The following is a 27,627-nucleotide window of genomic DNA, read 5'->3' as shown; positions in this document are numbered from 1 at the left end:
TCATAGGCCAGAGTTTTCTCTGTAAATGTATTGTCATTGGGCTTTGCAGACAGGTCAGTAATTTATTTCAGACCTGCTACTACTAATTATAAAGAGGAGCACAGTTGGCTTTTCTGTCCATCCAGCCACCTGCTACAGGGACTCACTGCCCAGTATTGTTGAGAACTTTGTCCATCATGATAACCGCATTTTAAAAGGCTGAATCAAAGTCCTGAGAAGGCAAGTAAACCCACCTGAGAATGTCAGTTTTCTGACCGAATGCCAATGGGTAGATTTGACTACCTGCTGTAAGAATTATCAGTAGATGAGGAGATTTGCTTTTTTGCAGATAGAATAGAGAGGAAATGTTTTTAATGCAGAAACTGAAGTTTTAAAACTTGAAATTAATTGGTGATTCTGAATATTCTTACTTTTCTAATTTTTTATTCATATCATAACGTATTATAATTAAACATCAATATGGTTAAAAATCATCTCTGTTTTGAACTTAGATGATTTCTCTAATAACTTGCTAAGGGAAATGATTTCTAGGAAAGTACATTAACATTCTATAATATACACTTTAAACTTAGAAATTCTTAGATTCTCACTAGATTGTAAGCTCTCTGAGGGCAGGAGTCTTGTTTTCTTTTCTTGTTTTTGTTTTTTTCTCTTTGTATATTTCTTGAGCTAAGGAGTATGCCTTGTGTGTAGATCAGTACATGCAGTTTTGAAGCGTGATTTCTTTTTAAATTAATATGCATATTCCTTAAGGCTTGTTCCTCTGGTAAATACATTATAATACATCAGGAAGTTGGACAAGACCTCACTCTGGTAATAAAAATTTAACATACAATTTATGCAACATATCAAGAGGTTTTTCTTGAATATGTTGCCTTAACTGTTGATTTTCACTGAACCATAGTAATATGACAAAGAATTAATTCTATGGAAATCAAGTGTTACGTGTCTTTTTTTCTTTTATGCTGAAGCCAAGGGAGAAACTTCTTCACAGCTTCAATCAGAAATTTCAGATGGTCAAGAAGATGTTATTAGCATAAGTACAGCTCAACCAGAAAATATCACAGTGGCTCCAAAAGACCCACCTGAAAACTCCATTGTCAACTGTGACTCCCAGGCCCTAAATATGTTGGCTGATCTTGCATTAAGCGCTGCTACCTCTACCACACCATCCTCTGAGCCCAGAAACTTTCCCTGCTCCTCTGAATTGCCACAAAACGATGTTTTGCTTTCTAAAGAACATTCTTTGCGCGGTACATCAGACCATGAATATCATAGAGTAGTTAAAAGTCAAAAAGGTGGACCGTTATCCAAGCCCTCCTCTGATAAGAGTAATCTGACGTCAGACCCCACGGTCAGCCAGGAGGACGAGAGCTTGGTTCCTGGCATTCAGGCCCCTGCGGAAGTCCAATCGGCACTTCCCGAGGAAACCCTAGAAAGTTCCGACGCAAGCCAAAGCTCTTTTGTTGCTGTGGAGCATTCCTATGCCCTGCTCCTTGCAGAACATTCAAAGAAGCATCTACAGCAGAGAGGGGCCCCAGGCCCTGCCTTTGCCAAGAATGGCACAAAAGGCCCCGAAGCGGGAACCCCAGTGGGGAAAGTGATGCCATTTCGGCATCAGCAGATCACCTCCCCACTGCAGAAGCTCTCCGAGGCCCCAGCGCTCAGGCGCAGGAGCAGGTTGCTGCCCTCCAGCCTGCAGGACTTCTGCCGCTCTCATACCGTATTCAGCTGTGACGGCTCCTTTAAGGTCACTTTCAAATGTGAAGCAGATTACGTGTTCAGCTTAGACAGCAAGTATACCAACAACCCCCTGGAGAAGACTGTAATCAGAGCACTACATGGGTGAGTAGGAGTGACACTGGATGAAAATGGATGAACTTTTCTGTTGAGATAAATGTAGCAAGAAGGGATACTTGTGCTAAACTCTGGGGAGGGAGAAGGAAGTGTGTAAAATCCAGTAACTTGGGAATAATACCAAGCAGTTAATCGTTGACAATTAAGAAAACCTTAGTCTTCTGCACGGCTTTCCATCTTGAGATGCTCCTTCATAAGTCTTTCTGGTCTTTGAATTATAATATGTAAATGAGATGTTAGTGTAAAATAGTGAGGTAAAGAAATAATGCTTTACAGACTGAATTCCAGAAGAAACATTTAAAGAATTACTTCTAGCTTGTCAAATTGGTCAGATTGCTACGAGTGAGCAGTTTTCACGGGGTCGTTCTATAAATCTTCCTTAAGGGGTCAACGCAGAATAACAGAGAGCTGAAAGCACAGGCTTTGGAGGGTAGACTGACGTCGGTGTTGAGCCTGGGCTCTCCTGCGTGCCAGCGTGTGTGCCTCGGGACAGCGCTGCTCACTCTTCACTGAGACTCATCTGGGGTCTCATTGAACTGCAGCTTCTGACTCAGTCCATTTGGGATGGGGCCTGAGAGTCTACATTTCTAACCAGTGTCCAGGTGATGCCAAGGAAGGGTGACAGTATGCGAGCAACACTTTTAAGCATGGGTTTAGTAATAGCCACTAAAGTTAGAGAGTTATGAGGGAGTTATGTACATTAGGGTTTGCATGGTGACGGGCACATACTAATAAATGGTGACTATCGCTATTAGCAGGAAGCGTTAGCCTGTGAAACAACAGTGACCTCCTGGTAGGGGGATACTGCACGTGTGAGGGACTGAATTCCGTGAGACTTCTTTCCTTGCTCCAGGCACGAGCTTGTGCTTTCGTCCCCACCTGCTCATGAGGGTCACTTCCTTAGCCTTAACCCTGTTTCACTGAAGCCTAGTTCTGTAGCCCCTCTGACTCATTCCACTCAGCTCTGCTGTCCGTTGGCCTGGCAGATGGCCAGAAATGTTTTGTGCCTCCCCTTCGGTTTTAGGAGAGTCTCCAGAGCTGTACTCTGAAAATAGTATAGTTCTGCTGAATTGCCCAACTCCTTTAATCTTCAAACTTCCCAACTATTAGAAGAGACACATAAAAATAGAAAAGAAATGAGTTGGCCAGACTTAACAGAAGCAAGGAGATGAGGATTTGGGAAGTTGCTGAAACCATTATTCACATAATGTGTCTATCGCATCCCAGGAGAGCTTGCACTGAATAAGAGAAAAATCCTAGGCTAGGAGTGTGAAGGCCTATATTCTGATCATGGTCCTACCACTCACAGATTTTGTGATTTGAAAGAAGCCACTTAAAGCTCTGATTTTCAGTTCCCTTCTCTGTCTCTGTAAAAAGAGTGAATTAGATTCACTGTAATTATTTGTTAAATCAGCTTCATTTTTATTTTACTCATTGTTTCATGCTCATGTAATTTTTAAAATAAAAATGAACACAAAAACTAAGGTTAATAATTAAGGCACTTATGATAAGATAATCAACGAAAATAGTCATTTTCAATGGTTTTTGTTTCTTCCTTCTTTAAAATCTCAGGCCCTGGAATACTGATTTACCAGATAATGTGGAAGAAGTGAAGCTTTTACTTCATATGTGGGTAGCTCTGTTTTACAGCAATCAAAACAAAGTCATACGATCATCCCGAAAAGTAGTAGAACACAGCAACCCAGCAAAATACGTGTCCATAAATAGCACGTTAGAATCGTTTGAATTCAGTGAAATTGAGGAGTCCTCCGGTGTGGAAAGGTGCTCCGTAGACCCTCTGTTGGAGACTAATGAGGCTCCCAGAGGTCCTACTGCCGAAGTGTCCTTCCCGGACACTGACCCCCTGCTTCCTTTCATGAAACCACCGCCTGTGAGAGGCTTGGAGCTTTGGGTGCAGAATGAACAGAAAGAAATGTTTGCAACAGCAGGTCATCCAGAGACCCCAGAAAGCCAGAATTTCATCTATTCTTGTAATAATGAGGTAGGTAAAGCTGAATAATATAAATGCTGGTATTATTTTTGAAGAAATTTTTTTTGTACATAAAATCACATTCATAACAAGGCATCAGTTTCTTTTAGGAAAGTGGATTCTCTAGCTATGTAAAGGATTAGAATGCCAGAAACTTAGCTGTCAAAGTCTGGATTGTCTGCAGGTGGAGCTTATCTACCATCCTGATTGAAGAAACGAAAGTAGAAAAAAAAATCGTAGGCCTCAGATGATCTGGGAACCATCCATAATTATGTAACTTTTTAGTTGTATGATTTGGGGCAAATTACTTGTTCTCTCTGAGCTTATTATCTTTTAAAAGAGGTGAATAATACTTACTCTGTTTACCTAGAATAGTGTTTATGGATCAAATGCAGTAATAATAAATATAAAAAATCTTTGATAAACCTTAAAGTAAACTAAAATTGAATATATTAAAATTATTTTTAAAAACAAATCCTGAGACAGTAAATAAAATGCCAGACCTCTCATAGGTCTGCAGATAACTGTTTGGAAATATGGAAAATACACTTGGTTTCATTTCACTGTTCTCAACTGATAGTCAGGACAGATAATCGAATTTTAATTGGAGCAAATTAAAAAGTTGTATCAAGATTCTAAGTAAATGGATTGGCAAGATACCTGCCTTTTTAAGCTTTCAGAACAGATTTATTCCAGAATAATTTTACATGGGTTTGGGCACCTTCAGTGCCTGTGTTAACATTGAGTTTCTGTACCTGGGCTTCCGTGGGGATTTGCAGGTCCAGGGGTGAGCCTTAGAGGGTCTGTGAGTGTCTGCAGATGCTCATCTTCATCAGAATGAAGACTGGTGGAACGCTGTGGGCCAGAGACTGGTCTGAGCCCTTCACTCGCATTAACTCAGTTAATTCTCACACAGCCGGGTGAGGTAAGGACCGTGCCACCCATCTTATAGGTGAGAAGACTGAGGATGAGAAGTACAGAATGGCCTGGAAGCACATAGTAAATTGTCCGGCCAAGACTCAGATCTGGACACTCTAGATGTTTCTCAATGTCGAATTCTGTGGATGTATTTATGTATATATATGCACACATGTGTGTGTTCATATGTGTATACATAAAATATGTTACGTGCATATGCGTTTTTTTTCTGAGGATGGGGTTCATAAATTTCATCTTACTCTCAAAGAGATACGTAAAATCACTACCTTAGAATAAGAAAGTATTTATAGTTTAGTCAGGCAGATTTTAATTATTACATATATATTCAATTATTACATATATATTTATAAACACACTAGTTTCTTATAAAGTATTTTTGGTTGTGGTAATATATAGTAACTGTTACTTTAGTAATGTCCAATTAGGAATGATTTTGTTGCAGACATGAAAGAGTATTAAGTAGAAAGTAGAATGTTAAAATTAGTGATTCCTAACACTTTCTATAGCATATACTTACAAATATGTTTCCGTCATCTTCTTGAATACTGTACCTGTACTTTAAAGGTGCACACACGTCCTGTACCACTCCCTATTCTAGGGCAAACTAGGATTATCAAAGTTTGCATTTCACTAAGAGCACAGGCATGGTGAGATTCACGACTATGGCCCAACATTATCAGCGACAGTATGATTGGGAGGGTCATAGAACTGTTCTCAGAATGAGTGTACCATCCAGATTTTTCTATGCTTTGTATCTGGCCAGTCGTGTCCTCTTAAAACCAAGTCTCAGCTCCACCCTGCCAATTACTCAGGTCAGTGTCTTTCTTTGACTAAGGCAGAAATGTTTTTAACAAGAGATTTGAAACACAGGTCCTGACTTACAACACGATTGCTTCAAAACATGGCAGGAAATCTGTGACCGTAATGTTCCAGAACTACAGGTGTAGGTCAACTGTATTATCAATCCACTTTACCATATTCTGAACAAGACCATTCTTCAGCCTTTAAAAAAAAAATAAAAGAAACAACCTTTTTATGAGGTTATCAAAATTGTCCAGAGGTATTTCTGTTACTGTTTATCCTAAATCCTTTCTGGTACTGTTTAAATCAGTCCTTTTAGTTTAGTTTATTAATGCAAGCTGCACTGTGTTTTCTACTGCTTTGTTGAATAGGAAGGTATTATAATGAGAGAGAGATTATGTCCAGTTATAAGCTAAGAAGATAGCTAAGGGGTAAGGGACCTTTACTTAACAGGATAGAGATTGATACCTTGGGAAAGCTGCTTATCAGTGTATTCTGAGTACAAGAGATAATAATTTAGTGTTTCCTCATGGGAACATTCCAGATGACAGTGTATTTATAGTCTAATTGAAAGCTGGTGTTTAAAATAAGTTATTCTTTGCTTTAAAGATTATCTTTTAATCTTCCTAAAAAATAATTTAAATTAATTGAGTACTTTTTCCTCTACTGCTGCATTTCTGAATTAAGTGATGCTATTTAGCAAACAGGCTGCATTTTCAAGTCTTTAAATTGCCAGTGGTCTAGCCACTTTTCTTCCCAAAAGTCCATTAAAAAAAAAAAGGCTGTGCAACTAAGAAAGTTTTGGAGTTCTCGTGTGTGTGTATTTAGATAAAACAAATTCCTATTTGGGGGGTATTTTAAGCCTATCTAAGAAGAGAGGGATTTGCTTGATCTCTACCCTATGAAGATTCAAAAGAACAGAGCAAACTAAAATTGATCTTTGTCTATTCTGTTCTTCACATATGTAAATGCTTGAAAAAAAGATCTATTTGGCTCTTGATTTTTTTAATTAATTTATTTCTTTTGCTTTTATCGTTTCAGATAATTGGGGGGAAAGCCAAACAAGAGTCATCAGATAAACTAGAGACCTCTAATCTGGTGCTTTCTAGCATTGGAAGCACCCAAACTAATGGATCTTCTATTCCTGCTGAAGATAAAACCTTTGAGCCACTTGATAGCACACAGGTGACTTCTTATAATGATACTGTCACACAGTCCACGTTCGCCAGGACTTACGATGGGATCAGCAGTCCGTCAATGATTTGTCAAAAGTCTGTGTACAGCACCCTTGAAAGCAAAGTTGATGTTTTTCATGCAAAAATGCAAACAAAAACAGGTGCTTTGCAGGGCCTTATCCAGCATAGCAGCCCCATAAACAAAGAATGTCAGCCATCGTTGGAAGGGAAGGATGATATGGGGTATGTAATGATTAATCTGGAACCGGTTACACTCACTTTTGAAAAAAATGCCTATGCACCAATACAGACAGAAGTTGTAAATAGAGCTGATAAACCTACAACCTTTAATGTGGAGTTGATTAAACAAGTATCACCTGCTACAAGCCTTAGACATCCTGTGTCCGCATTTGAAAAGGCACAGACACAGGGTCTTAGGGACATTCCCTCTCTGGCAATGTCAGGACAACAAGGCGCTAAGTACCTTTGTGCCTCCTCAGTGAGTAGAGAGACACTTGCTAAAGAAATGTGTTCATTACAGAAAGGACAGGCTGTTGCAGGCTCACCATCGCCATCTGATAATTCCCTGGTAACAGAGGCATTATCACTGGTTAAAAGTTCTAATTATTTGTTACCCAGAGAAGAAATGAAGGTCTCTCAAGAATGTCTTCTGTCGACTCAGAGTCTCTTTAGCATCTCTTCGGAAGAGATTGTAGAGCCGTCCCAGCTTGAAGAAGTAGTCTCATCGTCAGCCTCTGCCCCCTTGGAAGAAAAGGATTCACTTGACTGCATCCCATCAATGAGGAATGCTTCGGATGGCTCTTCAGAACTAAAGAATGACAAGAGTGGTCTAAACAGTGAAAATATGAGTTTTGAATCATTTAATTCTGCATTTACCAAACAAACCAGCCTATCTGTGAATAGAGAGGAAGTCAGCCTCGAGTTATCAGAGGAGGATTCTGACCTTGACCTCACTCTCACCATATCACCGCCCACGAGTCCCAGGGAAGAAGCACCCGCTGGTGAAATGGAGCAGCAGCAGGAGGCCCCGTTACCCTGCTTAGAGCTTCAGGAGACAGCGGAAGAAATAATTGAGCCTGAAGAGGTGCCTGACGTGAACTCTGCTCGTCACACGTCAATGAAACCACTAGAAAGTGAGAGAAAAGGTGATAAGTTACAGACAGTGGCTTTCATACTTTCTAAAGAAACCTGTGCCCTTGAGGTTGCGGAGGAAGTTCATGTTGCTTCAGACTTCCCCTTCGGTTCTTTAATTGAAGAAGTGTCACCAGCTTCTAGCCCTGACTGCCAGGTACCGGGTGAAGAAGTGCAACCAGCTCGGGCTGTATCTCCAAGTAGTTTTAAACTCTGTGATGCACACTGTGAGAAAAGTGACAGATCCTCCCAGGTTGAGTCAGTAGATTTGGCCATAACAGAAAAAGAAAATTCTTTTGTTGGTCCCACCCATCCAGTGGGACAAGATAACTTAACTCAGATACAACAAATGCAGCTTTCTGCTGAAATGCCTCTAATACTAAAAAATCACCCAGGAAGAAAAGATAGATTTTTAACCCTTCCTGGTGAAGTCACTGAGGAAATTGTCCCAAGTGAGTGTGGTGAGGGTTTCTCTTTCTCAGAAAAGGTGCCACGCCATGATGCAGAGTTAAACCAGCCTGCCTCAGCTGCCACATGCAGAGATTCTCTAGAAAACCTGGTAACATCAAGAAATCCACTGCAGCCAATGAATGTAGAGAACAGAAATCCCCACCTAAGTCATCTTGTCGTGGAGACCAGTGAGCCTCCGTTTAGTCCTCAGAAGATCCTTGAAAATAAGTCTTTTGCCGACACGTTTGTTTCTACAACCACACCAAGTGGTGTGAATGTGTCATTAAAACAGCAGACCAGCCCTAAAAGCCTTAAGGAAAATGTCTCGAGCAGTGATTTGAAAACAGATGAACACTGTTACATCCTGGTTAAGTCCTTGCGCTTTGACCCAGTTGACGGAGCTGAGGCTGTGCAGGCCCGCGGGTACCTGGAGCTCCCCAAGCCCACCCTCTCCTCGGGAGGGGCCGCCCTAACCCACAGGGCAGGACCCAGCAATGCAGGGATGGAGTTTCAAACACAGGAAATCTCGGTCGTCAGAATGGCCGGTCTGCTCAAGAATAATGGAACTGGAGCTGAGTTATGTGAAAGAGCTATAGATCTAGGAGGTGTCGGCTCTCCGCTGCACATCACCTCTTCAGAAGGCAGACACAAACCGGCCCACATGCTGCAAGATGGGTCACCGTGTGCAGCAAGAGGTCTGCTGAATGGTGGGCTTTTCCCCGTGTATTTACATGCTGATTCTTACCAGAACGCAGCAGCAACCGGTGAGACTATCGATACAGAGCCTTCTGCTTCCTTTGTTCCCAAATCTTGTGCCCCTCTTGTTTGTGGGGTCTTTGAAGAGCAGGTGGAAGATAAGAGTGCTGATGAGGGGCTGAGGGCTGAGGGGAGCGCTGTGACCCGAGGTGGAGGCATGGATATCAGTGTGAACTCTGACATCCATTATGAACCACTTTCTGGAGACTCAGATCAAGACTCTTTTGGTGAGTGTGGAAACCCCAGATTAGATACGGAAGAGTCCTGTACTTTGCGATGTAGTCACACCGAGAAAAAAGAACGTACTTCCAAAGATGGTTTTGACTCTTTCCTGAACCTAAACAATAGCGATCATGATGACTGGGGCTACTCGAGCCAGGTTCCAGGGCTGGAGACGGGCATTCCTCCCAGAAGCTGGCCCGTGGGATTAAAGAAGGAAGATAAGTGTGTGCCCTGTTACGTCCAAATCCGAGATCTCCGTGGGATCCCCAGGACCTACGCTAACTTCACTGTCACTAAAGAGCTGAGAGACACCACAAGAACCCTGCACAGCCTGTGGAGGCACCCCGGCGTCACGGCCAAGGGCGGCTTGCGCAGCTCCTGGACGGACACTTGGCAGGTGGCAGACGACCTCACCCAGAACACTTTAGATCTGGAGTATCTGCGTTTTGCACATAAACTAAAACAAATTGTGAAGACGGGAGATGCTCCGTGTTCCGCCCCTTCCACCGCCGTCTTTCCTAAGGAGCCCCCTCTCCAGGGCGCCATGGGGGCTTTCCCTGCGACAAAAGTGCCCGAGTCCCCGGGGCTGCCTCCTGCCTCCCGCAGCAGGAGTCCCCTCATGGTGACAGTTGTGCACTCAGACCCCAGACACCACGGTCAGCAGGCGAGAGGGCAGACACCCAGCTGTGTGGACCGTTCCTCCTTCTTCTGGAGGAAGAGGTGTGGCCACGATAGAAATCATCTCACAAACTCTGAACGAAATTCGACTGTTTCATTCCACCTCAACAAACTGAAATATAACAGTACGTTGAAAGAGTCCCGGAATGACATTTCCCTCATTCTCAACGAATACGCCGAATTCAACAAGGTGATGAAGAACAGCCACCAGGCCATCTTCCAGGAGAAAGAGCCCCACGCTGCTCCTGGAGAAGCCGAACCCCGAGAGCTGTGCCCCTCTGTCCCTCGGCCAGCCTCCTACGAGGACATGGTCGCAGACCTGTGCACCAGTCTGCACGTCAAACTGGAGAGGGTCATGAAGGAGGCTTGTACCAGGACCTTCCTCTTCCACCTCGTGGAGACAGAGGACAAGTCCTTCTTTGCAAGAACAAAGGTAAAGTGCCACATGTTTCTTACAGTTTATATTATTTTGATTGCCGTCTAAGTTTTTTGTAAGTAATACAGGATTCTCAGCTTCAGAAAGAAGCCATGATATGAAGTGGTGTTTCAGTTTCTCAGCTCAGTCTTTCGCTGCAGACTAAAGGTTTGGCCACAGGGATCTGCCGTTTGTACTATATTTGAAGATTTGTATGATTTTCCAGAGTTAGTGCAGTGAGTTCTTTTCATAAAACAGTACCAGTGGAGGCATATTCAATTGTACATACACACACAGGCCAAAGGTAAAATTCAGCTTTAAAAAAAACTTACCTGTGTTCCTCCACTAGTGTGGAGAGTGAGGGGGATCCAGGGTCCTTCTCAGGTGTGCGTGTTGGAGCCCCGCGTGCACGGGTGAGGGGAACGTTGCCTCTCCTGATCCTCACGGTCTAACGGGACGTGAGAAACATGGTAAAGATACCTGTGCAGCTGTGGCAGGTGTGGCGGAGCAGGTGCGAAGATGTCGTTCTGAGGGTGGCAGACCTGGTCGGGGGCCCAGGGACGTTCTCCTTCAGGAGGGGATGCCGGCCTCTCACCAGGTGTGGACGGTAGACCAGTAAGAGTTCGGGTCCCGACGCCCGACGAGATTTGTTTCAGGTCCACGCGTGTCAGCCCTCGTGCTAAGTCCTTGGTTAAGTCGGGGTGGCTGCCCCGGGATGTCATGTCCCAGGAGACCCCTGCCAGCGCCAAGCTGCTGAGGAGCACAGAGCGCCTGCAGATGTTTGCAACGTCTGGGCTGAGTGACGAGCGTGACGGTCGCCATGACGGGTGCGCGGTGTGTAGATGCCGGGGCCGCTGCAGAGGAGCGCGAGGCCCCAGACCGCGCGCTGGCCTCCTGGCGGGCCCTGCCCTGCATCGGTCAGTGTGGACGTCGCAGTCAGCAGGCACCTGCGGGTCGAGGATCAGCGCCGCCCGGGGGAAAGCATGGGGCCTGAGGAGGCTTCCTGAAGGGTGGGGGGCACCCGGGGGCACGGCCATCACCATCAGGGGTAAAAGGGCCACGTGGACGTCACGCGGGGGCACTTGGACTCTCCTGAGGTCCCTGCAGGGCACCGAGAAGTGTTTCTGAACGATGAGGAGCAGCATGTTTGCACTTGACAGAGAGTGGTCCCTCCACCACAGCACAGTGTGGATTAGAAAAGCGAGGCAACCGGCCTCAACGCGAGGCTTCCCAGTGTCGCCGGAGTCAGCAGTACGTTCTCCTGTGAGGCGGCTGATGGCTCCTGCTTTGTATCACTTAATATGATTTTTAAATACTTATTTTCCAAATTTGTAGAATTAAGGATCCTTTTGTTGTCGAAGGTTCTTCACAAATGACTGCCATGTCTGGTCTGCCCTCCGCCCGCCCCCCTCCCCATTGTCTTTGTTGCAATTTCTGTGCCATTTTGGTAAGATTTTAGTTGAAAAAATAAAGCATTAAGTGGCCTTCAGTCTTTGGAAGGTGCTTAGCCTCCAAAAGTAACCTGGAAATTATTTATTTTAACCTTGAATTAAAGTTGATTTTCTCTGACTGATACGCCACACCCTGACCTGTGCTGAAATAAGTCAGGGATCGACTGAGTTAGCACCATGGCCATGTCCTTGTTTTGCCACATTGAGCAAAATACTTGATTTCTTTTTGCTTCCATCTCAAAAGCAACAATGCACTATCTTAGTTCTCATGTCTTTTACAGAGCACAGGTGATGCTGGTTTTCATACGGGAGCAGTCACAGCGATGATAGTTTATTTATCGTAGGAACACTTCTAGATAACATGCTTGTTTCAGTAGTGAATGTATCATTTCATGGTAATATTTTATCATGTGACCACTATTTACAACGGAAAATAACAAATTGTGTGCACCTTTAAAACTAAACTTCAAGTGAGAAAGTGGACATATATAAAGTACATTTGAGAATAAAGTGTGATCAAGAGCAAAGTGTTTTTAAAAAGCTCAGAAAGCTATGGTGGAGAATCCGTCTGTCCTGGAGCATTCACCAGTGATGGGTATCAGGCCGTTTACTCGTAAGGTGATTCAGGGTGTGACAGGGTGTGACAAGATGGCCCAGAATTCCACAGGAGCTGATGAAAATGTTGAACCTATCAGAAAATGTATTAATTCAAATCGTTTATTAGTAAAATAGGTGAGGATTTATAAGGATTTATATTTAGATATTTTAAGGAGCTCTTTGTTAAAAGATATCTTGTCTGTAGGAATGTCTTTGAAAATACATCACCATACTTTTTTTCTCATTTTATTTTTAAATTTTTATTGGAGTATAGTTGATTCACTGTGTTGTGTTAGCATTGCCATACATTTTGAGTGAAAACTTGAAGTCAAAATTTGAGTTGTCCTGAGATCTGGGGGGGGGAGACTGACCAAAGTCAGTCCTTATTTCCTTATTTTCCTTATTAGGACTTTCCTAATAAGGAAAGTCCTTTCCTTATTTTAGAAAGGAAATAACAAGTGATGGTCAGTGTTTTTGATAAACCTCCAGAATCCTTCAGATAGAAACAATGTCAAAATCACAGAGGACAAGGTTAAGGAATTTCTTTAACTGCACGAACTTATCCTCCCAATGAGGCTTATTGCAGAACTGCTCTGTGGAACACAGCCGCGCCCCATAACCAGGCACAGTGTAACACCCGGCTCCCGCCACTCTTCGAAGCCTGGGTCCAAGCCACTGCCAGCTTCCAGAATCCGTCCTTGTTAACGATACTCAAAGTAATGCATAGGCATCATGGGTATTGTCAAAAGTCGTAGAAACATTTTGACTGGAGATGGCATTTTTAAAGTAAATATCTGCCTCCCCAAGGTAACTCCCTTGAAGAGGGTGAGATTCATGTATGTATATTAGTCTGATGTTTCAGAAGAATCCACCTTTGATACTTTATGAACATGAAAGATTCATTACGAAGTGCTTTGCCTTTAAAATAAACTTCTAAATCCAGTTGTCAGTGATACCCAGGAGTCATTTTATATGTGAAAGCTCATCTGGTAATAAGGTAAACTGCCATTTATGTTGCCTTATTAGAACATAATTTAGTAAACAGGATGTGGTCTTTGATATTTTTAGTAAACTGTAAAAGTAGTTCTGTGCAAGTATCCTTTTTTAAATAATGTCTATTTGTAAATCTTTCAGCATATTCTAAGGAAAGGAGGCCACACAGAAATTGAACCTCAGCATTTCTGTCAAGCATTTCACAGAGAGAAAGATACGCTCATAGTCATCATCAGAAATGAAGATATATCATCACATTTGCATCAGGTAGGTTTGGAAGTAACTTTCTTACAGAGAAATGTATTCTGGGCATTTTATGTTATTCTATAATTATCAGGCTCATCACTGCCTTTTTATTTAGGGAAGAAGTTAAAACACAATACCACTGAATCTAAGTGGGAAGATAATGGGGTTGAGATACTGTACTACTGATACTAATGTTGTAATTTACCAAGGTATTCATAAGGCAAATTATGTCTCAGAGTTAAGAATATTTTCATAGTGACTAAGGGAGAACTTCGATGAAAAGAGACTGGTAAAATTTTCTCACCTGAAATATAAATCTGCATCTGTTGATGTCTAACAGTAATAAATCTTGCTTTAAAAGGACTTGTGAAAATTTTCTTAACTCTTTGTTACCATATTTACCTATCAGTTAAATAAAAGTAATTGCTTGTCCCAAAAAGCTCCGACATCGAGGCTCGGCCTGGGCATACGGTCCTGCGTCAGGAGGCAGGAACTGAACCCACAGCACGGATGCCACGTGAAGCGGGAGACTAGGGTGGTGGTGAGCTTGCCACCTGCCTGATTACAGGTCCCAAACCTCAGGTGTTCTCCCCTCACTCCATCTCCCACCTTTGGAGTTGAGAGACCACTTTGTAATTAACTAATCTTAATGAGTTTGCAGCATTGCTGATGGAGTTAAAATTCCTTATTAACTGACAGAATTACCAGTCAGTCATCAAGGTTAAAGGTATTTCCCAGCTGTTCCTGAGTTTGGACACCCTTGGATGGAAGTGACAAAAGTGACCCAATGAACCTGTCTTCACCAGGGGACCTTTTTATGTTTCAGATTCCTTCTCTGCTGAAGCTGAAGCACTTTCCCAGTGTCATCTTTGCCGGAGTCGACAGCCCTGAAGACGTCCTCGATTACACCTACCAAGAGCTGTTCCGGACAGGAGGCTTTGTGGTGTCAGATGACAAAATACTAGAAACTTTAACATTAGGTTTGTCTCTCATTTTCCTTTCTCATCTAGTCAAATCAGCTTCTCCTTGCCCAGTGATTCAAATATTATTTCATCAAAAAGAAATTAGCATCAACTCAAAATAATATGTCACCATCTGTTGAGGGCTTAATTTCTGTCATATGCTGTGCTAAATAAGCACTTTGCTCTTGACCTCTTTTGTATTAACCGATTACCTTCACCACCAAACCTCTCAGTAATGTGGCTAAACTACTCATACACATTTGAGAGTTTGTTATATTCAATTCCTCCCTTTGCCAAATCAAGTCAGCTACATATTTGTTTAGAATCAGCCCTCTTTCCTCCATTTCTGTTGCCATCGCCCCTACCATTTTGTCAGTATCATGGATATCTAAAAGATGGCTACTGGAAGTCTTCTCAGTTATCTGCTTAAACACTCATATATAAATAATTTCTCTCAGGGCACTGAATTTGACATCAAAGAATGTTAGAGCACAGGGCAGATACTTTATGTACAATCAAAACCTGCCCAGCTCTGATAGCACATTAGAAGTAAATATGGATACCACTTGTCCATTGAAGGACGAAGAGGAGGACGTACCTTAACAAGCATGAATGTTGTTGCATGGAAAGTGGAATTGGAAATATTTGTAGATTCTGTATTTAGAAGCCTAGAACTATCTTATCTCTATTGCAACAGGACCCCACTTTTGTTCCATCCATAGATTTATATACACTCAGAGTTTTTAACTGCTAATGACTGCAGTGCTCCTCTCTCCTGCTAGTGTGAGAAGGTGGGGCTGGGTTGAGGGACCACGGGTTAAAGTGCGGTACAGCATCCTTCCTGCCCAGCTACAGGAGTGGCAGTGATGGTCAACACTCAAACATGGGGCCTTATTCTCACAAATAATCATCCCTGGGCTTTGACTAGACAAGCCAAAAACCCTAAAATACATCATCTTCTCTTGTCAAACTTGTTCTATTCTGTAGTACAACTGAAGGAAATTGTCAAAATCCTGGAGAAACTAAATGGAAATGGAAGATGGAAGTGGTTGCTTCACTACAGGGAAAATAAAAAGCTAAAAGAAGATGTGAGGTGAGACCTTTATGGAATGTAAGGCCTGGGTATGGGGGAGGGTGGAAACACCCAGGTTCACCCAGAAAGGCTCCCTGAGCTCTGGACCAGTGTCGTCCAAGTGTTGCCACAAGGTCAGTTTGCAAGAACACAAATCATCTATATCACTGAAGGCAGTGTTTAGGTCTGTGAACTGTTTTTCGGGTTTTGTTTTTATAGCAAGGCTTTCAGTGCAGGAAGCTGTGTTGTGACCATAATCCAGAGTCTGAGTTGCCTTCTCCAGACCAACAGTGACCAAGTCAGACACACACAGGAATCCTAAAATGTAAAAAAAATAAATTCACCTATGGGTTTTTGGATATTTATTCATAAATTAGGTTGCTCCAGTTATAAGGACAGAAACATTGAGACCAGCATGTAGCCTTAATTTAACTCTTAATAGACTAGAAACTGGCAGACCTCCTTAAATGAAGAGACTTGGGGCCTGCGGGAGGCCCTTCCATATCAAAGATGGGCCTGCAGGTTGTAATGAGACGGAAAGGGAGTGTGGGAACGCAGAGGTGGACTGGGGGAGTCTGTAGATGGGACAGGTCATCTGTCACAGGACTGTCCTAATAAGTTCACACATAAGAAGTAGACAGTACAAACCCACTTTAATGATGTGGAAGTTGAGGCACAGAGGATGCCAGACCTGACCCAGGCAGACAAGGAGGAAGTCAGGAAGCTGGGCTTTGACGCGGAATGTTCGTCTCCGACCTGACAGTTACCTTCTGTTTGACCACACTGCTTTCTCCAGAGGAAGACAACTGAAATCGTGGATGTGCACGGGATCTCGAAAGATGGCTGAGAATAGCAGTTGGGGAAAGGCTTGCACTTAGGAGAGGAACTCGTACAGGAGGAAAAGAGGGAGCGGAACCGAGAGCTGAGACTGTCAGGGAGGAAGGGCTCCAAGGGGCCCTCACAGGGCTTAGTTAACAGCACTTCAGAGGGAAGGTTCAACTTCAGGAGTAAGTACAGAAGCAGATGAAAGCTGAGGTGGCACAGCACGCCTGTTAAGATCGGTCAGTGTAAATTAATTCAGCATGCGTAGGACTTTGCGTAAACAGAGACACTTATGTCACTGGAATCTCTTCAAATCAGGCCAGTCTCGAATAGTGAGAACTTTTCAGAAAACTTATCATATCCTTTTGCCCTTGGAGGTGGGGAGAAATTGTCCAAAACTAAAACAAAACAGAACAAAAACCATGCGTGGTTATCAGTAGCTACAAAACCATCCTCTAATTCATCTCTAGGCAAATACAGGACTAAATAGATACATAATTATTTAAATATGCAAAATAATGCCACACATAGTGTAAAATAGTAACTAGAAGCATATAAAAAATTTCTGTTCACAGTGATAAACTATGTACAGTATGATGCCAGGCATATAAATTTACATGTATGAAGGATAAAGCCTGGGAAGAAATTCATCATCGTGACGCAGTTCATGGTGTGACTAGAGCTATGGGAATACGCAGGCTTTGGGTTTTCTCCAGCAAGCAGGAGCGAGGGTGTGAGTGCTGGAGGGGCTGCAGGATGGAACATTTTCCTCTAGAAGGAAGAATAAAAGGTAGAAACAAGATTTAAAGTGAGGTGAGAAAATTCTAGCTGTTAGATGATCTTAATGAAGTTGGTGACTATCTAACCAAAAAGAAGTAGACTGGTTTTGGAGAGACAAAGCCCGGGAAGCACTGCTGTACGAGACAGGATGCAGGAAGGGGCCCGCTGGGAATGAGCGGCAGGCTTGCCAGCCACATGGCTGGAAGCAGCGTTCGACGGCCGTGTGCTGTCCCTCCTGACGGAGCGAGGAGTAAGTACACTCGGAATGTTTTGAGGGAACTCGACAGGACGGTGACGTCTGGGAAGCCAAGTTTGTCGTACAGAAGAACAAAGAAGGGAAAAGGAGTTTGACTAAGTATAGTGAAGGCCAGAAAAAGTCTAGGAATAAAGCAACTGAAAATTAAGATACAGAAAATCTTTCACAAACTTAGACTTATCTAAATTTAACATTTTTGTGTATTTTTCAGAGTGGATTCAATTGCACATAAAAAGAACTTAATATTGAAATCGTATCAGAGTGCAAATATCATTGAGCTGCTTCATTATCACCAGTGTGACTCCCGATCATCAACAAAAGCTGAGCACCTGAAATGTCTGCTAAACCTGCAAATTCAGCATGTCCATGCCAGGTTTGCCGTCTTCCTTACAGGTAAATTCATAGCCTTAGTTCTAATTTTCATCAACCAGTTAACGCCCAGTAGGTCCACTCTAGAAACGTCCTTCCAAGTGGAGTCATTGGCGGCCAGGAATAAACGCACACGAGGCTGGGGCAGCAGGTATTGTGGGTTTTGTCCTGTTAATAGAAAAAAAAAAACGTGTACTAGATCTGTTAAGTATAACCATCTAAGCTTTTAAAAAAGTACTCCAGGAATGAATGAATGCCCATCAGTGGTTTCAGCTCCTGGTTTCAACTCCCTCCCTCCCACCCATGGAGGGGGCTGGTCCTAGAGCTCCAACCTCATTCCTCACTCGAAACAGGCTTGCTTTTCCCTTCACGTGTATGAGTCTTTTTTTTTTCAATAAAAGGGATTTTGCTACTTTTAAAAAATACTAATGAATTTTTTCACCAAAAGTTATTTTTCCTTTTACAGAAAAGCCTGTTGTCTCCAGAGAAGTCTTTGAAAACAGTGGCATCCTTGTTACAGATGTAAATGATTTTATTGAAAATATACAGAAAGTAGCAGCTCCGTTCAGGAGTAGCTATTGGTAAGAACACTTGTGACTCTCTCCCATGTGAGCTGGAACTGACAGCAGATGCTGACATCTGTGTCTGCGGGAAACCAGTTGCTCAAAAACTTTTGTACGTTACACGTCATGCTGTAAATTTAAAGTTTTGTTTATTTAGGGGTGCTGCTGGTTTGGCATAAATGGGACTTTCTCAAGTACCACTAATGAAATAACTAACCTACTTTCTAAATGATGAGTGTTTTCACCTGCAGTCCATCTGCTGCCAGGACGGAAGACAATGTACCCTACATGCATAGACGTTTTCCCCAGTAGATAGCATCCTATTTATGGAATAGTTCTTGGTTATTTTATTTTAAAGATGGAATTATCAATTTTGTATTTATCCAGGTGATTTAACTGCAGCTTACCTAGACATCGGTGATGCCAACAACAAATTAGTATTTTCCCATTTCTTTGAAAACCTTGGATTTTTTAAATATGAGAAGACTGTTCTGTGTATCTCCGTTCTACAACTTGGGGGATCATTTTTCTTCATGTTTTACACGTTACCAGAATGTCTGACTTTGTTCACAGCAGCACTGTAGTTTTCTATCAGTTTTGGGTTACAGTGTTCAATATTATTGTTTTAAATTATTTTCATTTTAAGCAGAATACCTTCAAAGCTATTAATTGAAATTAATGATAAAAATAAGAATTTTACAAATGTACTCAATTGTAGCAAAAATAAGTCTATTTTAACCAGTAGCTTTGTTTTTGCACATTAAGGTCAGAAATGCACCTATAATGCATGTTATAGTCTGTTTTAAAGGTTTTACCACCTGTGTAAAAACTAAAATCTTCAATGGTTTTATCTGCTGTTATTCATGCTACACTACATAAAACATTTTTTTCCTAGATGGTACAAATTTATCAACTGTCATTTTCACTTACTCAGTTTTTGTAAATAGCGCACTACAAAAATCAACCCTCTGAGGAAGAAATAATCATTTATTTATATTAGAAATAATTTCTACAACAATCTTTAAAACTCAAAACCAAGCAAAAAACATTTGTTAAGATACATATAGTATCTATTTGGAACAAAGGTTTTTGTAACTAATTGGTTTCATTTTTTTTAATAAAGACAAGTAAAAATCATTCAACTGCTTCTGCAATGATTTTATAGCAAATATAAATTTGTAAGAGAATGTTTTACAGCAGTTTAAAGTTTTTAGGCCATTTAGCAGACTAAGTAACTTCCCAAAGAAAAGAATCCTACCACTTACTTACCTCACTTTGGCCTCCATCTGTCAAGCCTCATCCCCGCAGGCCTGCCGGTGCTTTCCCCTCCCTCGTGCGGTGCCGGGCAGCAGGCCCCAGCAAGAGGACACTTCACGCCTCTCCGCTTGGCCCTGCCAGGGGGTCATGTCAGCCTGCACAGGAACTTCCCTCAAAAGCCATTTATCTGCTTTTATACTCCCCCTACAGAACCGAAACAGAACTTTCCCCTCGTTATGTTCTCAGGAGGAGGAAGACTGACTGAGTTTTAATTATTCTTACCCTAGCTCTTGCTGGTAAGAGCTGATTTTTACCCCAGGAATAAGAATCTAATAGGACCATAACTGTATTCGGTACACTGAATTAATTTGAAACTACTACGGAGAAGGAAAGTAACATTTACAGCGCACCTGCCAGCTGTGCTCCTCCCCTGAAGAGCCTTCCAGCACCCACGAGGCCACCCATTCTGTAACTGAAGGCTTAGCCAGGCCACAGAGGAGCAGGCGCCTCCAGACTGAGCTTCTGCAGAGACTCTGCCCTCATCACCTTTGTGCCCCATTGGCCTGGCACAGAAATGTTAGTTGTTCCAATAAATATGCCAAATGCAGAATATGAAGACATTCTGGTGCTTTCTTCATATTACTAACCCAGCTTGTGCCTCCACCTGCGTTAACAGTTCACAATGTGAAATACTGCAGGAAAAGAGGGGAAAGGCCTGCTGGAATTTTAGATAATCTTATGCAGAGGAAGCACTTGTTTTCAACCGGGGTGATCTGGGGTTGTCATGCCAGGGAGGTGCATACAACGTGCAGGACAGCCCCCCTTCAACAAAAAATTCTCTGGCCAAAAATGGATAGTGTGAGATTGAGAAAATGAGCTAAAGTAATCACTTGGATAATCGAAGTTATTATTACCCTAAATCCTTTAACAGAGCACCTACCTTAGTCTATGTTCTTCAGACTCAACTATAAAAGAGAATACAACGTCCTCAATGTAAATGACAGCACATACAGTGAGGCTTGTAACAATCAAGGGGAAAGGAGGTACCACTAAAAACTATGTCTAACTACAATCTGAACTAAATGAAAATACTGGGACTTCCCTCGTGGCGCAGTGGTTAAGAATCCACCTGCCAATGCAGGGGACACGGGTTCAATCCCTGGTCCGGGAAGATCCCACATGCCACAGAGCAACTAAGCCCGTGTGCCACAAATACTGAGCCCATGTGCCTAGAGCCCGTGCTCTGCAACAAGCAGCCCACACACCACAATGAAGAGTAGCCCCCGCTCACCACAACTAGAGAAAGGCCGTGAACAGCAAGGAAGACCCAACACAGCCAAAAATAAAATTAATTAAATAAATAAATATATTAAAGCACCCATTCCACCTGACGTCACTTACTCTCTGATGGGAATGAATCCTTGTTCTAAACCACTACTAAGGATATCTAAGAGAGTCTAATAATTATATTGTATCAAGAAGTAATTCAGGGTCTACTCACAGTAAAGCCAGATGATGGCGCTCCACCATCCACTAAGGTCTTCAGCACTCTTCCCCACCATCCGTTTTCAGCTCTAGTGAAGGAAATGAGCAGCTGTGTCAAGGCCAGTACAATACTTACTAGCTCTAAATTGTCAGGACACAAAAGACCAACAAGAGGGAGCTGGTTTCCAGAGTTCGGCTTTATTTTGCAGTACAGAAATCATTTGGAGCCATTGTGAGACAGACATCACTGAAGCAGAGGCTCTGTCAAATCAATACTGCGTTGCAGCAGCTTGGTCCATTGAAGAAGCCACACCTGGGATACAAAAGAAGCTTCTACATTTACCTGCTTTATGATAGTTTCCTTCCCCTCTGCTCTCATCAAATTTATTAGATTAAAACACCGCACACAGGCTTCCTCCAAAATGGCTCTCAAAGTCTGGAGTTTGGTTAGAATTGGAGGCCCACATAAACCAAGCTTGTGGCTATGCTTCCTGGGCACTGTTGTAACACTTGATGTAAATGTAAAGGGGTGGGGAGGAGTGAGGGATGCTGTCCCCAACGATGGAACATTCGATTCCGTATCTCCTTAACGTCAAGAGGACAGATGGCACGCAAACTGTACTGACCCAGCTCTTGAGCAGCAGAAGCTCATAACTGCAAAGGCTACACTGATTAAAAGATACAAATACTGTATCAAGTTCTCTGTATCAGTATCACAATGTTTTAAAACTGATCCTTCACTAGAAAAAACAAGCCAGTATTGGTTAAATTGAACAGAATGTGGGAACCTGCCAATTCTGAAGAACCACTCCATGAAAACAAGTTAATACATGATATTAGAAAGGGGAGGAATATTTACTGGTACAGTGCTCTGCAATCTCTCAGCTTTGATTACAAAAGCAGGCCTTACAATATTGATTTCATACAATATGCATCATTTGCCAAATTTTAAGTTTGTCCTAATTAGATGATAACATGTACTGCTGTTAGTCTTCCCCATAGATGTCATTTTTCTTGCGCTTCATTTCCTCAAAGTCAAACTCGGATCCCATCATCCTCTTATAGATGTCCTTAATGTCATCACAGGTTGTCTCAAAGTGAGTTGTCGCATCATATGTACGGGATATAAAGATCTGGAAATGAAAGTCACAAAGACTTAAGACTATTTAGTGATGTCTCCCAATAAAGCCTGGTAATTACCCTTTTCAGATTGCCACTCACCTGGCTTTCTGTTCCCAAATCTTTTGGTACAAGGAGGTCACTGATGCTTACGAATCTGGAGGGGAAAAAGAATTAAGTAAGCAGGGAAGTTGACATGCCCACTCACTGCTTTGCCTGAAATTCAAAACCCAGGCTGGTAAGAGATGATGGCTACTCTCATTGTTCTCATGGGGTTCTGCTCACCATGGAGCCAAAGGCAATCCTGGGTTTGAGCTGCTATAAATGAACGCATCACTTACTTCTGCTCAATTGGTTCCAAGAGTTCCAGAGCTGGTCTGATTTCTTTCTCGGGCTCCTTGGTCTCCACGGTTGTGCTGGCGATGGCAATGTACTTGCCCTGTGCGGCCACGTTATGTGCGAAGGAGATCATGCAGACATAGATATCTGCAAGCAAGCAAAGCCACCTCACTGCCAGTGTCTTTAAACCTTGGGCCTGTGCGTGCACTCAGTTTCACCCATACTTCATTGAGGTGTGAGTTAAAATTACTTGGAACAGACTGGATCTTCTAAGCTTAAGTAAGTTCTATATGGAGACAAACAAGGTCATACATAAAATATACAAATATTCAGCAACTCATAGCCTACTGGAGATGAAGGATTTATGTGGCAGTGAACGGTGGACGGGGAGATGACATTCTCTACCCAGATGTCACAGCTCACTGTGGAAACCTGTCTTCCTCTCTGAAGCCTGCATTTAGAAAGGTTTTGAATAGCTAAGATAGGATTTATTTAACTACTGATTTCTCATTTTTTAAGCAATATAAAATTGCAAACACAATAAGCTATTCTTGAGTTGGCATAAGCTCATAATAATTCCATAGATTCTACTTGTCTGTATACCACTAAGTAACTACATAATTTCCAATATAGAAGATAATTACTGGGCTCCCTTTACTCTTTTTAGACTCTCCCAGACCCTGAGATCTACTTGGGAACACTTGAAAGATTACTTTATTCTGTGTCTCTTAGTTCTCGTAAGATTCTTCTGTGATTTCGTTTCTTACATGGAAAAAAAAATTAAAAGCTTTAGGGCTTCTAACTGAAAGGAAGATGGGAAAAGCTAGTGGATGAAAACTGGTTAAAGCAAACAGATTAGGAATTACAATTTCAGAGCTAAGTCCTTATCTTTTTTTTTTTAATTTATTATTTATTTTTGTCTGCGTTGGGTCTTCATTGTTGCACGCAGGCTTTCTCTATTTGTGGCGAGCAGGGGCTACTCTTCGCTGCAGTTCACAGGCTTCTCATTGTGGTGGCTTCTCTTGTTGCAGAGCACGGGCTCTAGGTGCGTGGGCTTCAGTAGTTGCACAGCGTAGGCTCAGCAGTTGCGGCTCACGGGCTCTAGAGTGCAGACTCAGTAATTGTGGCGCACGGGCTTAGTTGCTCCATGGCATGTGGGATCTTCCCAGACCAGGGATCAAACCCGTGTCCCCTGCATTGGCAGGCGGATTCTTAACCACTGCTCCACCAGGGAAGTCCTGCTAAGTCCTAATCTCAATCAGAGAAATCAAAGTTGTTTTCTAGCACACTGCTAAAATCAAATACAAGTATTAAGTTGACAAATCATGACATAAAAGCAGTGCTGTCATCAGCTCAAAGTAACAGTGAAATTAGGTCAACTAATAAGCATAAACCTCCACAAGCACACAGTGTTCAAACCAGGCAAGACTGCCTGCTCATCCAGTCCAGCCTCTCAGTTCTACAGAGGAAGAAATGGAGGCCCAACGAGGGGGGTACAAGTCCAAGGCGGGGCTCCTAGGCAAACGTTTCCATTTCAAAGTGATGACTTAGGATCTCTATGAGCTAAAAGGGATACATCACATTTTATTTTCCATATGTAAACTAAAGTCTCTTCACTATAACAGAGCAGATAAAATTTGGAATTTCTACAAACATCTGCTTATCTTCAAAACTGACCTGATTTCCGATTGACTTGGTTCTGTGGAATAATGATCTGGCAGGAGTTGGCATCGTTGGTGTTCTTGATGGGGTGGCTGAGGATACAGATGACCCTGATCACCTGGCCCACTTTTTCGACTCGATCTTTCACGTAGCTGGGATCACAGATGAGCTGCTTACAGCGAGCAATCTGTAACAAAACATTAAAGACTTTCTAATGGGTATAATGATGCCATCGTCCTTGAACATCGCCTGTTATCTTCATCAAGTTAACTGTAGATAATTAGTGAATTATAGATAACTATTAAAACTAGCTTTGCCAACAATCCCTATAAATTCTCCTGGAGCAAATCTATTAATTCTAAATCTTATTCAAATATTAGGAAAAGTGTGTTGCATGGTTTTCAGTGTGTTTCATGGTTTTAAAACACATAAGTTTTAAAACTGGGCAGAAGAGGGTTCAAATCCTGGCTCTACCCAACCTCAAAGAGGTTGTTAGGATTAAATGAAACAGTGTTTAAGGAATGTCATTATATGTGAATGGACCCAGTGAAAAGTAAATGGTCTATAAATAGTTCTAATATTAGAAACAGACCATAATCTCTCCTTTTAAGACTATACTTACTAAGTAAAACTTAAGTTGCAAGATAAATTATGTATTATTATATTATAGTCTTCCTCTTTATATCAAAGCCCTGAAATGTCCTAAGAGGAAGCAGTTGTCTGAAGCAAAGAAAAATGGAATGAATAAAAAGAACTTTGAGATATCAGATTAAGACGTTTATCCCTATTCCTAAACATCTATTATGTGTATGCTCAAGCACAAGATAGTTACAAAAGACCTACAACAATAAAGGGTCAGATGGCCAGCTAGTGAGTATAGATTATATGGTCTGAACCCATAGAATACCATCAGGAATCCCAAAATATTTTTTTAAACATAGTTTTTCAGTTTCTTTTTTGAACAGTTCCATTTGTAAAAGTTGATGGTTCATGAAATATGGTCTGGCTTGCAGACCAACAGCACTGGCACCATCTGAGAGCTTGCAAGAAAATGCAGACCCACCACAGACCTACTGAATAAGAAACATGTACTTTGACAAAATTAACAATTTACATTCAATTCAAATTTGAGAAACACTGCTCAAAACTCCACCTGGCCAGTTCCTTGGCTAAACCCCAAATAAAATAATGTTAATAGTAATGATTATTAACATTATTAATATTTAATAATTTATTAAGTAATAATAAATTAAATAATAAAATAGTATTGGCCAAGCCCCAATTCAACCAATAAGTTATAAGTGGTACATATAAAGCTAAATTTAAATGAAAATTTGGGAGACAGGCACCAACCCACACTATATATATAATACTTACCATTTAGAGCTCATTCATAATTTCTATTTTAGTCTTAAGCAACAATCAACACAACAGAAAATATTAAACATTATCTATAATTAGTTTTCAGTCATTATGAATACCAAGTTACCATAAAGAAAACATACATGGTGTGAAATCTAGGATCGATGTTCATACCAAATTCAGTACTTATTAAACAATAAAATTTTCTTTACAAGAATATAATATTTCTTAAATTGTAAAAGCTACTTACCTCTCCTTCAGATTTTACACCAATCACTTTTCCATTTTGCATAATGATTTCTTCAATTGGTTTATTCAGCATGTAGGTACCTCCATAAATAGCACTTAGCCTAGAAAAGTATTTAAAGTACAATTAGTGATTATAATTGTAATTATAATCAATCAGTAATTTATAATTATTTCAACTACTAAATTCTCCTTTCTTAGATTTTAATGAGTTACAGGAAACATGTATTTGTTCAATTTCCTTCCAGAAGGCATTAGTTTAAGTCATAAAAGCATCAATTCTAAAACAGTCAAAACCATGTAATGATGTCTCACATTCATAGTTATGAATATCAAGTGCAAACAAACAAACCACACTGACCAATAATGGAAGAACAGCTTGTAACTCTAATCCTCCTGCATATTAAAAATTAAGACTCTGAACAACCAAAAATCTATCAGGAAGCACACTGGACAGTGAGTAAAAGCAGGCAGAAACTAGACAAGAGACTTGAAGGAAGCAACTGGATGAGATCTTCATGCGGTTTGTATGGCTCTTCCCCTGACAGAATGACCTACCCAGTCCTTGTAACATGGGACAGCTAGAACAGAAGCAAAAAACCCACAGTCTTACTGATTTAAGGTGCCATAAGGTAGAGTTTGGGGCTGTATGAGGAGATAAAAATTGTGGGAGAAAATCTTCCAAAATGGGGAGCAACCAAATTATAAAATGTCTTCAAATCCTTAACTAACTCCAGAAATGCTTGTACACAGGAGAGAGACTCCAAGGAACCCAGCAAAAAACAAAAGCTAAAAGGCAAAATGACTTTTGGAGAAACTACAGCTACAGGCCTTAAGGACAAGTAAGTTTGAAGTTTGAAACTGCCATATTAGAGGAACTTGGTACATACCTTGGGCTTTCCAATGAAACCCCAGAAGACCACACCTCACTAAGGATTCAGCCAAAGACAAAAGACCCCCCACCTACAAAGTATAAAATCAAGTCTCCAAAAGTTCAAGGTGAACGGCCAATAATTTAACTGCCAACTCAAAACTAATATCAACACTCATCACAGAAAGAATCCAGCATCTCTACAATATACCAATCAGTATGTCCAATATACAATCAAAAATTACTGGACACATGGAAAAAAAGAAAATGGAAAAAAGTAAAGAGGAAGAGCGATCAAAACAAACATGCCCAGATTACTGATGCTAAAATACGCAGGGAGTTAAATGCAGCTACTACGAATATATACAAGGACAAACATCCTTGTTCAAAGATCTATGTTCAAGAATGTTATAAGGGAGAAGTCAAGAGGGCGATGTGGGAAGACACGGAGTTAGCGTCTCCCCACAACTAGGGCGGCTGCCAGCCTCTGGTGGGGGACTCTGACCCACAGGAGACAGGAGGAACCCCGTAATGAACCAGTAGGACGTAAGGGGACAGAGGGAGGGAGGAGAAGTGGAGGCCAGACAAGATCGGCGCCCCTGAGGCTGGGGAGATCAGGAGACGCAGGTGGGAGGGAGTCTCCAGGAAGAGCGGGAGAGCAGCGGAGGGCGACTGCCCCACCCACTCGGGCACGGGGAGCCTGCTGAGCTCCCAAGCCGGTTCCCCCACCTCCAAAGCAC

The 27,627-nt window shown here is 41.9% G+C and overlaps 2 protein-coding genes across 5 annotated transcripts in view; one reads left to right on the top strand and one right to left on the bottom strand.

Annotated features, from left to right (window-relative positions):
* Nucleotides 1–20,948, top strand: part of TASOR2 (transcription activation suppressor family member 2) — a 71,095-nt gene extending 50,147 nt beyond the window's left edge. For 2 of the 4 annotated variants that reach the window (XM_036842224.1, XM_036842221.1), the window contains 7 exons: nt 972–1,845; nt 3,430–3,859; nt 6,629–10,453; nt 13,618–13,743; nt 14,549–14,702; nt 15,672–15,777; nt 17,826–18,433. In XM_036842224.1, the coding sequence (XP_036698119.1) occupies nt 972–1,845; nt 3,430–3,859; nt 6,629–10,453; nt 13,618–13,743; nt 14,549–14,702; nt 15,672–15,777; nt 17,826–18,213 (5,903 nt within the window). In that variant the 3' untranslated portion in view covers nt 18,214–18,433. The other 2 variants (XM_036842223.1, XM_036842222.1) reach the window with 2 other exon arrangements.
* A 518-nt stretch (nt 20,949–21,466) lies between these two features.
* The window catches only part of GDI2 (GDP dissociation inhibitor 2), a 44,647-nt gene continuing 38,486 nt past the window's right edge, over nt 21,467–27,627 (bottom strand). The window contains exons 7-11 of the mRNA XM_036842225.1: nt 26,021–26,120; nt 24,424–24,595; nt 22,749–22,893; nt 22,510–22,564; nt 21,467–22,421 (exon numbers count right to left, since the gene is read on the bottom strand). Of these exons, the coding sequence (XP_036698120.1) occupies nt 22,275–22,421; nt 22,510–22,564; nt 22,749–22,893; nt 24,424–24,595; nt 26,021–26,120 (619 nt within the window). The 3' untranslated portion in view covers nt 21,467–22,274. The remainder of the gene's footprint in view (nt 22,422–22,509; nt 22,565–22,748; nt 22,894–24,423; nt 24,596–26,020; nt 26,121–27,627) is intronic.

This window comes from Balaenoptera musculus, chromosome 2 (assembly GCF_009873245.2).
Source record: "Balaenoptera musculus isolate JJ_BM4_2016_0621 chromosome 2, mBalMus1.pri.v3, whole genome shotgun sequence".
Taxonomy (NCBI): Eukaryota; Metazoa; Chordata; class Mammalia; order Artiodactyla; family Balaenopteridae; genus Balaenoptera; species Balaenoptera musculus.
This window is presented reverse-complemented; position numbering and strand designations above follow the sequence as displayed.